The following is a 12,924-nucleotide window of genomic DNA, read 5'->3' as shown; positions in this document are numbered from 1 at the left end:
TAGCAAATACATAAGGAGAAAAATCATAACTTTTAATAGTCCCTGGATGTCTTTAAAGAAGGTCAGTTTTATTCAAGAATAATCACCATGCGTCATATTTGAGTTTGAGTCATGTTACTTAAAGTATCTCCCTGTAAGAATACTAAGCTCGACCTGAGAATTATTTTTTCATATCTGAGCTCCCCAATTTGTCTTCTGCAGCCTGCAATTTTCTCTTGTTTCAAACACAGTGCTGATACTGGCAGTTATCACCTTTCACAGGCCAAGGTAGTGTTTCATTATTATGAAACTGTCACATGGGAAGTCATGATCTCCTATAAATGTAAGACTCTTACAAACCACACAGCACAGCCTTAATGAGAAGTGTGAATGTTATATGTGCACTACAACAAATAAATGCCAGAAGGACAAGCACTTCAACTTTCCTGCAGAGAAAAACTTCAAACACTGGATACATTAACTTCACACTGGATACATTAACTTTACAAAGAGCATGAAAATGATCACAAGGTTCTCAGCAATGAAAACTGGTGGTTTAGTTTATTTATGAATACCTGGGATCACCTGACACTTTCAGTTTTATCAGAATAGGATGGATAATTTCACATTCTATTTTAGTTTGTGCCCTTTGGATGAAAATTCTCCTGACCACCACATGTACAGTTGTGTAACAAAATCAGCAATGGAATGTTGGCTTACAGGGTCACAGGAGTGTGGAACTGCAAAACCAGAGAGCACAAGTATGAGTAGGGGAAGCAATACTTAACTTTGAGTGACCCTAAAGGACTTAAATTCTAGCAGATGCAGACATACAATTTCTAAGATAATTTAATAACCCACAAGATGAGAAAGAGTGTTGTGTGTTAATCTGTCTCCCTGAGATTTAAATCCTATTAAAAAGACAGAGGGGGGATCCTAGAAAAGGAATTGTTCCATTGTGTATTAAATCACAGCCAGCACATAATTCTGTATTGGTACATGGAATGAAAGAAGCATCTTGCAGTAAGGGTAAGTTTTCATTGTCTATTTCCAGACTGCTTGCAGACAAGGCAAACAAGTAAGTATCCTGCTGGGAATATGAATTCCAACATAGCTTAATTTCAAAGTGTTGACATTTTTTACTATTTTTACATACATATGCACTGAATTCTGCCCAACCCAACTGCTTTTAAAAGCCAACACTAACAAATATGAAAGTCTTGTCCCAGGCACTGGTTGATCACTTTTCCACTTGCGAATCTTCCTTTAAATTACAAATGATGACAACCAGCAATAACAGCCACCTTCTCATGCACAGGAAGCTCAACACTGACTGACTGATGGGATCATTACTTCACTACTCCTACAAAGGAGATGCCTTTATAAAAGGAAGCACCCTATCAACTAAAGAAGCATTTGTGGTACATAATTAAAATATGGTAATACTGGGTTCCACATATTATCTGCTATTTTTCACATGAAACCCCAATACCTTACTGACAAAATACAGAGAATTCACCTCATCAGCATTCCAAATTAGCTACAATGTTTTGTATTTAACTGAGTCTTGTAAATATGGATTAAGATCAAAGTTTTACTAAATTATGTATCCAATTGTTCTCGACCAGCCGCCCACTAAAGAAATTTTCTGAACCTTCTTTAAAAACTTTAGAATTAGACATAAACTGGATATAGATTAATAGATATAAATTGGATCTCCTATTCCAAAAAATTTTGATCACAAGGTGAAAGATTTTAAAGCTTGTCACTTCTATCCTAGTAATAAACACTACAGACCAAAGCAATTAATTTAATTCTTTGTTCTTGAGCAATGGAGATGCTTTAGATGTACTCAGTTACTGAAATTCTGCAAGAAAATTAGAGAGAGAAATACAGTATTGTCATAAATTTCTAAGGAAAAGCTTATTGCAATCAGCCTCCAGATCCTTGCGACATAAGCCAAGGGAGATATCACTTTTTCCCACCACATTCTTTCAGTTTCCTGACCAGCATATGCTATCCTAGCACATGGTCTGTAAAAACATCTTCCATGCTAGAAAAAGCTATTTTCAACCCCAGAGACATTAGCAATTTGAAATTTGGTCTATATAAAAAAAATCCCAAAACCTTTTCATTATATCCACTATTGAATTTTACCGTTTTTAAGTATCTGCCTTATATAAATAGATTTACAATTATGTTATTAAGAAAATAAAAAAACCTGCTGCTGTAGGAAATAAGTTAACATAATTTATAAATTCAATACATAAATGCAACAAATGAATTATATGTAACCTGAAGATCAGGCTTAAAAATGCATAAATAAAACCCAAACAATTATTTATCTAAAATAGCCATCTTCAGGTTTGCTTTTCAAAAACAAATTGAATTTTTATTATAAATTAAATGAAATTTAAATTCCAAAATTAATTTAATATGACAAATATCCAAGTAAAAGTTTTGGGTTTTTTTTCCTGAAATATGTAGGGCACAAAGTAGAGTAAGTTCTGCACCCAAAACCAAATACCTGGAAGTCAGCAAAACACAATTAGAAGGCAGTGGGAGCTTCCAAATCTTTCCAAGCCTTTAAACCACCCAAAGATGTTCTGTACAGAGATTTGCTTCATTTGAAACCCTTTTAACCAATCACAAGAGTCCCTGCAGCTGAAGCAAAACCTGTGAGGCTGAAAAAACCCTACAGCTCAAGTAAAGAGGTTTGAATTTATTTCAAATACATCACTGCTTTTCTATATCAATGAAGCTTTGGGTAGAAAATAATCAAAATCTACTTAGAGCCACAATCGTACTCCATGTTTTTTAAATGTAAGCAGACTATAAATTTGTAGGGGCCTTAAAGTGAGTTTCCTAAAAATACTATGTAAAATTTTCCAAAGGTTGCCTGACTTTTCACCAGTTAAAAACATTTACTTCATATACAACCCATTCTTCTCTTCTAGACAATACCAGTTTGCACTCCAAAGTGGTTTATCAGCTAAAGCACATGAAGCACTATTCAGTCACCAGACCATCTTCTCTTGCTTTTTGTTTTTTGTTTGTTTGCTTATTTCCTTATGAAGGAGAGAAAAAAGGCTGAATATGGCAGTAAACTTTCTTTGTTAATGTAACAAAATCTATTTAAGAACACAGTAAGGCAGTGCCCTTGGTAACAGACAAGCTGTTACCCTTATTCCTCCTAAGTCAATACAAATAGACTTGTATCCTTTGTCTTCATTAACTATAGAAGGCACCTAGGGAAATTAGCAGAGTTAGGCTAAAATAAGGTTTTGGAATGCTGCTGAAGAGCCATAAAAATTCTTTCTCCTCACAGAGTTTCTCCTCTCATTTAGGGAAACCTTTTTTGGTGAGTTTTATAGAAGACAAACACAAATTATCTCCTAATCCAGGAAGTCCCTTAATCTCATTTACTCACAAAAGACTTAGGAACCAACTGGAATATCAAACAGATTTCCCTAAGTGAGGTAGTGTTCAGTAACATGCATTTTGAAGTGACACATGCCTTGTACATCACAGTGGAGGTTGGCAGTAACCAATGATTTTAAACAACTGGAAAGTGATGCACACCTTGCCATTTGGCAGCCTAGGAAACAAGTTCCAAAGACATTTCCCTAAAAGGACTTGCCCAGGCATTATTATACAAATAAATCAAAAGAAGCAGGGTAGCCTGGTTCAATGATATTTAAATAAATACGCAAAATTTTTTATGTATAATGAGATATAGATCTCGTTATCCTCAGTAAAGCTGCCCTGCTAGTGGGGGAACAAGGGACACTTCTACCCTACATTACAGCAAAACTCTCTTTATTTCACCATAACAAGAAATCCTGCTCTGGGGTAACATCAGTTTACTATGCCCTCCTGTCTTCCTGAGCTGCAACTCCATTTAATTTCACGAGCTAGGAACCAAACCCAAAAGCCCAACAACTTTACTGATTCCACAAAGAAATCCCCCACTGTTAGCAATGGCAATAATTTACATGAAAACCAAGTACTCTGTACTCATGTAAAAGCAATAACTCTAAGTGAAAACAGTCCACATCACAATCCTGGAATTTATGAGATTCCAATTTTACCAGCTGGAAAATACAGTAGCTGTAAGGCAAGTATTACAGAGCTATACCCTTGATTGCACCCATCACTCTAACTGGAAAACTAGATCTCTAAATCTTCATTTTGACACTTTTAGTTATGCCTTTCAAGCCTGGATCAAAATCCTGAAATATTTAAGCTGATAAGAGGGCGAGATTGCAATACTCAAAGCTACTTTTCAGCTAATAAGAATCTTTCTGTGTAGCTTAAGCTGCCAGAAAGCAAAACACTGTCTTACCTATATACTGGCTCCAGGAGGGCTGCTTAAAGACTCAAACCATGAACTCACAGCACAGCTTTCCTGTTCCTTCCAGAAGTTATTTTTGGAGGGAATGAGCCCACACATCAAAAGAATTTGGGATTATGAAGGGAAACAGTTTATCTGCCTCCAGCTGGTATCTGCTCTGCGCTTAGGCCCAAAGGATACAACCTGCTACAGACAGCATCTTTCAATTGATGTCAACTGGCACACCCTTCAAGACTTCTCAAACTACTTTCCCAAGCAAAGAGTTACTCTGATTTGATTTAGCATCTGAGCTTACTCACAGAATTAGTCCCAAGGACTTGCAGCTTTGGTTCGCCTGATTCCAGAAGCTTGGCCACCATATGAAGGAAACTTTCCACAAATGGTTTTATGCTTTGAGAATGGCAAGCCATTAGAAGTTGGTCCAGTGCCTCCATGGCAATTAAAACATAACTGAAAATTAATTAGAGAGACACATAAAAACGTATTGCATGTACCATTTACTCAATTAGTTCAACCTAGGACCTTACCACAAAAAATAGAAAAGAAAGAATGGAAGGTGCATATTTCCCACTGCATAAAAATGACACTTGGAGCTATTCTCTACATCCATATTTTCTGTCTTTTTTTTTCTTTTTTTTGGGAAGAGATGGGGTGGTGTAGGAGGGAGTGAAGCATGGAATTGAGTGTTGGCCATTTACCCTTTCTGTAAAGTTATAAAAACAGCTTTGGATGTCATGAAGGCAAAAAAATGGTGATCTGTGATGGATGTTGCTTTTCTTTAACAATTCCTGTCACTTCTTAGACTTGGTATTTCTCACTTAAATATTTGATTTAGCCAAAAGAGCTGAAAATAAAGATAATGCTGTTTTCCTGTGTCCTGACTGACATTCAAGGGTGTATTGGGCTTACAAAGCCAGGTTTTGTCAGCAAGGAGCTGTAGGGGTGGTTTCTGTCAGAAACCAGGAGTTGTCAAGACACACAGCCAGCTCCAGCCAGCTCCAAGACTGACCCCCAATTTGCCAAACCTGAGCCCCTCAAGGACACTGGAAGTGCTCACAGGTAATCAGATATCCACAGCGCAGAGCATGGAGGACCTGCTGCTGGAGCAGGTGGCTGTGCCTTGAAGGAAACTGCTGCCCCCAGAAAGGCCCTGCTGGAACAGGCTTCTGGCCTCATGGAGAGCAGCCCATGCAGGAGCTCCTCTGCCAGGATCTGTGATACCATGGGGGACCCACACTGGAGCAACCTGTTCCTGAGGGACTGTACCCTGAGGAAAGAAGCCATGCTAGAGCAGTTCTTAAAGGACTGCCTACAAGAACAGAGCCAAGGCCAGAGCAGGGTAAGAGCGTGAGGAAGAAGGAGCAGGAGACACAAGATGGTAGGAGCTGACCACAGTCCCCAGTCCTAATCTGCACTGCTTGGTGGGGGTGGAGGCAATGGACTTGGGAGTGAAGTTGAGCCTGGGAAGAAAGATGGCTGGAGGAAAGATGTTTTTAAGATCTGCTTTAATTTCTCATTATCCTACTCTGTCATTATTTGGCAATAATTAAATCAATCCTACCCAAGTTAAGTCACTCAGTTCCATCATGGGGAAAAAGAGATCTCCCTGTCCTTATCTCAACCCATGAGCTTTCCATCTTATTTTCTTTTCCATCTGGCTGAGCAGGAGGAGTGAGAACAGCTGGATAGGCACCTGACAGACAGACAGGGGGAACTGACCACAAAGGGACTGGGTCTGTCTTGCTTTCCAGACTTGATCAGAACAAACATGATGAAATTCCATGACTTGTTGGCATCTATTTTTAATGACTTCTCTCCTTACCCATAGCGATGTCTGGCCACATCCCTGGTCAGTCTCTCTGCCAGGTAAGCCCCAATTCGATCCAGCTTCTCTGGTGCAGAAACTGCATAGAAAGTCAGTTTCTCCATGTCAGCTTTAACAAGACCATCCTAGAAACAGAAAGACAAAATAGAAAATTAAAGAGTTCATAGGAAATATAAAGCTTTCCAAGTGCTCTTCCTTTTTTTCTAGTTAATATTTAAAGATCAGAGCAATCAGAGCCTTACAGATGGAAATAAGCTACTGAAAAAACTCCAAAACTATTGAGCAGAACTGCCATAACCTTAGCTCAAAAATCAGCAACATGAAGCAACTAAAATATTTTTCAAGGAAATGAAGCAACTAGCTTGCTCCACCCTTTTTTTGTGAGGGAATGAGTATTTTAGGAGAAGGTATGTAGTAAGATATGTAACCAGTTCTAAGACACACTTCTTTCCTAACAACATATGTAAATTTTTTCCCTTTCCATCCCCCAAGTATATTCAATAATTTTGATAAAATATACAAACAAGACTGTAGTTTAAATATTTAATATTGTAGTTTAAGTGTTTTATTTCTTCTGTGTCAGATCTTGAACACAGCTGACCCCCAGGCATCTGAGGGCTAACTGTCAGATCGAAGATTAAGATATTAGTTCCATCATGAACTATAACACAGATCTGCTCAGATGAGGTTATAATCATAATTATCAGGTAAACAAGATAAGGCTTTTTGTCTTTTTTTTTTTCCCTTGGAAGTTCATAAAAAATTTATTTTTCAAATAAATTACTTTAAAGCTTTTAAAATATTCATTACTGGTTTATGAACTTTATCAAGCAAATCTTCTGATACTATAGAGAAGGTGTGCAACTGAAGGGAAACATCATGAACTAGCCTGCGTCCTCCACTGACCCTATGAATACCAACCAAAGCAGAAACTAAGAAATGCCAACCCAGAGCGACTGAGTTAGATTTAAACTAAAATACTACAGTTAGTTGTAGCATTTCCAGGTTTTTCCACATCTGTATCAAAAACTAGATTAGAACAAATAAACCTATAAAACCGTATTGTTCCATGCATTCAATATACTGTATACACAGAAAACATTTCCTTTAAAGCCAGCATTATGCACTTATGTAATACCTGGCACTCAGTAACAACATCATTTAAAGAAGAGCCAACATACTTTGTAAACATATAAGCCGAATATTATGTAAATACTGACTATGCTGCTTATTTCTACTATAACAGAAGATATAAAAATTTGGTAACACACTTAAAAAAATAGAGCAGGAGAAACATAAACTCTTGATCAGTCTGAACTGTCAAATGATTACGTGTAGACATGGGCATTCCTCTGTGGTAAACAGAAGTTATTTATTTTCACAGAAAGTAAGAGTTAGGCTTTAATATAGCTCCAAGACTGTTACAGAGAAATGAAAAAATAAAATTGTAGAGGAGTATCTGGAAAAATTTTTAAAAAACACCAGAAAAACCTTTTTAGGTCACAACAGTCTACCAAAACTATAAAAATGATCCCAGTCGGTAAGCCAAGAGTTAAAAAATTCAAATCCTGTAGAAAACCATAAAATGTTCACACCTGCAGCCATAAGAAAGCAATTGTTTGTGGTTCTAAAAAGTGATGAAATTCAGTGCTACCTCTGCAGCAGAATAGCTTGTTTAATGAAATCTCTGTTTCTCTGAGTAAAACATACTAATTTTATTCTTCAGTGTGCAGCCCTGCTTTGAAAATGGAATTAGACCAGATGATCTCCATGGATCCCTCTCCAGATAAATTATTCTACTAACCTCTCTTAAAGCTATTAAGCGCTAAAGCAGAATTTATGGTAAAATGTTAAAAGAGAAAAGAAAAAGAAAATTTTAAAAAACTGCTAAATCACAAGGTATAATCACAGATTTTCAAACATCAATCCCTTAAAATTTTAAAGTTATGACTCACTTTTGGATCTTCAGGAAATATGTTGTCTACCAGACGCTTGTAGCGAGGTCGCAGCGCAGCACAGCAGCAGCAAACTCCTGCAGAGAGATTTACCCAACGGGATTTAGGATGCAGTTCTAGGGACTCATTGGAAGGGACAAGCTGACAAGCATGGAGGAAGAAGATAACACTGAATTCAGCTTGCTATCAGCAAGAAAGCAAAACCAAGGGAATTGGGAGTAAGTACAAGTAAGTCAAAAAGCAAAATGACTATCACACTGCAATACATGAGAAAATATGCAAGGATCTCGGGTACCAGAAATGCACCTGCCATCCACACTTAAAAACATGCAGAAAAGTCAAGGCATTTTAAAACTGAGTCATATTAAAACCAAAGCTACTTCATTTGCAGGTTTTTCTTCATTCTGAATGACTGTTTCAAAACACCCAAATGTGCACTATTCTAAAAAAAAAAGAAAATAAAAATGAAGTCTGTTTTAAAGGCACCCATATAAACCAATATAAACCACAATATACAAAATATGCTCTGCCTTCCTTGTCCCTTATCCTTCCTTTTACCAAGCATCAGTGACATGACAGTCACCTGAAGCAGAGAAATGAGTTTTTTAAATCGCATTTTTACTCTACTGCTAATCCATATAATCAGAACAATGCACGTAACTTCAATTTTATTAATTTTAAAAGTCATACTGCCTACTTTAAAAAGGTAACAAACCTGAAAAGCATTATTTAGTCCTTTTTCTAGCACTAAGCACTACTAGAACTTTGGAGTTAGATTAAAACTCAGCACAAAAGGAAAAAAAATGTTTCTAAGTATCTATCCAACTGTTTATCAAGGTAGACTTACTCCCTTGTTTTTAGTGCAGATCCCGTCTTTCAAGTTGCAACACCTGAAGGATTCAGAACAGCTAAGTACCTTACAAACATCTTATTAAAGATATCCATTTACATACTTAAAAAAAAATCTTTTAACACTGCTAAAACCAATAAAAAACTGCAAACAATAAAGGATATCTTGGCAGAAACTTTTGATGATTACAATTCCTCTGCAGAAGCATCACGACTTGTACTTTACTTAAGGTATCTAAGTAATCTTAGCAGTTTTTAACCAGACTTATCAGAACATATTGGAGGTTCATAACAAAGATTTCACCTGCTGTACTTCGTTTTAATTACAAGTCTCGACAGAAATAGACATTCTCCCTCAATTACAACTGTTTTCTGATACTATTGTCTCTTGGACAAAAAATGCATTCTGCTCATACTTTGACAACTTAATTCTTGCCACTTATTTAATCAAAAGCAATTACTGAATATAGATCTATGATTTTAAGACTGTGCCTTAACTCCAAGTTCTCCCCAATGGACTTGAATTCTGCCCAGCTTATGAATTAAGAGTCCTCTACCACCAGTAACATCAACACTGACTTATGACTTCAATATATATTTATTATGAAAACAAAAAGCACTCAAGGAATAAACAACCAGAATATTGAGAATTTTTTTGCTAAACAGTACATTGTTACTACTGCCAAGTTCTTCATTCCACTCCTGCTAATGTCTTACTCACGGAGGTCTAACAAATGTAAAAATCTACATTTTCATAAAAGCTGCAGGTATGAAGTAGATAAAATCAAAGTTCTTCAATATGCTGGAAAATGTAGGTATGAAAAGAGGTTAAAATCCTACTTGACTTAAAATAGAATAAATAATAGAATAGAATAATTTAGACATTTCTACAAAAAAATTCTATTGAGAGCAATGCTATGCAACATCTTAGAAGTAAGAAAAATCATAATAAGAAAGGAGTACTGTATTAGTGTCTTGTATACCACTCCGTACTGGGAAATTCAAGTAAGACTATCAAAATCCACCAAACCCCACATATTATTGCTAAATATTTTTTGAGGTAGGTATGCAACTCTGCAGCCCTCTGGCCCAGCACTCTTTGTACTTGGTTTTCTACCTTATGGTTGACCATTAACTTTGGTCCAGAGTAAACAGTATGTTTGATCACTACTAAATATAACAAAATATTCTAACAATAACTGTAGCATACAACTACCTAAAACATAACAAGAGCAGAAAGCAATCTAAAATATTGCAAGACAGGCAATTAAAAATACTTTTTAGAATTACCTTCTCCCTCTTTAAGTGACAGAAGAAGAAAATCTTTGCAAAGAACTGCAATTTAAATCTTAAAATGGTGTTTCAAACCTATTTCAATTACATAAATTCAACATAAAATCTGGATCCAGTTACTTCTTTGAGAGGGATAAAAAAGATCAGGTAACAGTACCAACTCATTCTGACAGCCTTACCAGATGGCTTCACTTAATGGAAACATAATATTGATCTATTGATATACTGCTCTCCAAATTTATGGAACATAGTGAATTTTGACACCAAAAAAAGGCCCAACAGTAAGTATGCATAAGATTTGAAATTTCCTCCTCATCTTGGATTTTGGAAGTATCTTTACATTGCTATGTATTTAATTATGGAACTGTTTACATGGAAATAAAAACCCATAAACTTGTCAAAAATTCTTTATCATCAAAGTATAAACTTAAAACTATGATGTTAGTACCATCAAAAGAACTTCCTACATTAAACAGAACATTCAAGTATCAGAAAGTGAGACTTAATCTGTCAAAGTTTTCAGCCTCCAGGCAGAGCACTGTCAGAAATAAAACTGACAGGCACTCCAAACAACACAGAAATAAATGACAACCTAAAGCAAAAACCAGAATAGTTAACAGTCACGACACAGATTTTGTGGGAAAACTACTAATCATTGCTCAGTTACATCATTGTGATATATGCATGAAAGGTTAAACAAATCATAGGAATAGGTTTAAAGAATGTATGAATATTTAAAAACAACAACAAAAAAAAGGACAACAAAATCGCCACAAGAACAAGTCAACAAACTACATTAAAAGTAACCCATAAAATTTAGGAACATTTTACTACATAGACCAAAAAGATGAATCTTGTAAAAGATGGATAGAAGCTGAGTAACTGAAAATGGATTCCCTACTTCTTGGATACCAATTTAACACAGATAAAAATTTATCCAAATAAACACATTTGCTTCACATAAATAAAGTGTTTTGTAGGTCTACAGAACACAATCAGGTAAAAAAAAAAAAAAAAAACTGTTCCATTTTATGCATGTTTATTGAGGAAAAATCCTATGACAATTCCTTTTTAGTGTCAGACAAAATTTACATTTAAATGGCCTCCCCTTTGCACACATCTTTACATCATTTTATGCAAGTAAATATAAAGGTTAAAGCAATATCTACAGAGAATTCTGCACTGTAATGTGAAAGTTAATGTATAAGGTTTAAAAAATACTGTTTGCTTCTCCAGCAGTGAGATTTTTATCAAGTTCAAACATGCACATTCTCTTCTGCTAAAGAAGTCCCATAATCTGCATTTTTCATGTTACAACTGTACACATTTACCAGCTGCACAGGTACTTCTTTTTACACATATTTATTCTACACAAGAGCAGTAAGACACAGCCCCCACCATCAGAAAATGGTAATTTCACCTACCCAAACACATACATGGCCTCGGCTCAAAAGCAGAACTATAATCATAGGCTTTTTCTTGCTCAACAGTTGAAACTTGCACATACTGCCTCATCCTGGATATGAATTCACTCTCGGGGAACTGTCTCCTTTCCCAGAAATGTGCTCTCACACTCGCATAGCGCGGTTCCTTCCCGCCAGGGCTCTGCAACACTGTAAGCTTATCTGATCAGCTCAGTGACATCTGCATAAAGCCACCAAACACGTGAAAAACCTCAGTATCAAATTCTGTTAACAAGGCCAGGCACAGGAAAAGAGCAAAGAATAAAAGATATATTGTCAATGTGTGATTCACACACATTCCTCCAATGAAACTGCACAGACAGTTTCATTAATTCAACTTGCCTGGAATACACAGATCATTATTTCTCTGACTAGAAAAAATCCATATAGTTTCAGGTAAAACTATCCTCAGACAGCTGCCACATATCACTGTAGAGTGATAAATATTTTAGCTAAACCTACTCACTCGGTCTTCCTGGAGAACGGACACAGAGTAATGCATTTAAGGCAGACTACTGACCAAAAAGACTTTTTTAAACAGAAAGGTTTACATCTAAGATTAAAGAAACAATCTAAAAATAATTAAACTAACATTATCTCTAATAATACTTCCTAGTTTAGGAAGCAAGGATTACAGAATTTAAATCATTAACATGATTATGATCCAGCAGGTAGAAAATCAATTTTCAGTTAAGCAATTCTGAAGTTACTTTCCAGCTTCCCATTAATTCTCAGCATTTTATTGTTTCACTTCCTCCATTACATCCACTTGGGATACACAAATACAGGATTTGCAAAAAGACATTTTTATAAACCCTGGAAATTATAAGTACTGTTTTTAATAGAAACACAGCTAATAATTTCCACTGCATAAAAATTCCATACCAATTCAACACTTAAAAGATTAGTGCTAATAAACTCAGAGAAAACATTGAGCTGCACAGAAAGTGTCCCCACGCAGTTTACTACAAGGAACCCTATGTTGTAAATTAGAAAAATCACATTAAAACAAAGCTGTATTTCAAAATAGTGTGTCTGAATATTTGTGCTGTATCTTACTCATACAAAATTACAGGAAAACAAAAGTTTCACAAAACATAAAAGACCAAGTTCTTCCAAATGAGTTTAAAACTGCCACATTTTTTCTATCAAAACCTAGGAAAAAAAATAATCTGTTTTATGTAATGCTGGAATTTCTTGCATAGT

At 35.8% G+C, this 12,924-nt stretch overlaps 1 protein-coding gene across 7 annotated transcripts in view; it reads right to left on the bottom strand.

Annotated features, from left to right (window-relative positions):
• EFR3A (EFR3 homolog A) overlaps window positions 1-12,924 on the bottom strand; it is a 75,390-nt gene that overhangs the window by 44,549 nt on the left and 17,917 nt on the right. For 3 of the 7 annotated variants that reach the window (XM_059867248.1, XM_059867240.1, XM_059867231.1), the window contains 3 exons: window positions 8,114-8,190; window positions 6,156-6,283; window positions 4,633-4,783 (listed from right to left, as the gene is read on the bottom strand). In XM_059867248.1, coding sequence (XP_059723231.1) covers window positions 4,633-4,783; window positions 6,156-6,283; window positions 8,114-8,190 — 356 coding nt within the window. Of the gene's footprint in view, window positions 1-4,632; window positions 4,784-6,155; window positions 6,284-8,113; window positions 8,191-11,679; window positions 11,798-12,924 lie in introns of those variants that run through there. The other 4 variants (XM_059867255.1, XM_059867223.1, XM_059867216.1 and 1 more) reach the window with 4 other exon arrangements.

This window comes from Haemorhous mexicanus, chromosome 1 (assembly GCF_027477595.1).
Source record: "Haemorhous mexicanus isolate bHaeMex1 chromosome 1, bHaeMex1.pri, whole genome shotgun sequence".
NCBI classification, from domain to species: Eukaryota; Metazoa; Chordata; class Aves; order Passeriformes; family Fringillidae; genus Haemorhous; species Haemorhous mexicanus.
The sequence above is the reverse complement of the archived record's forward strand: the minus strand, read 5'-3'. Positions and strand labels throughout refer to the sequence as shown.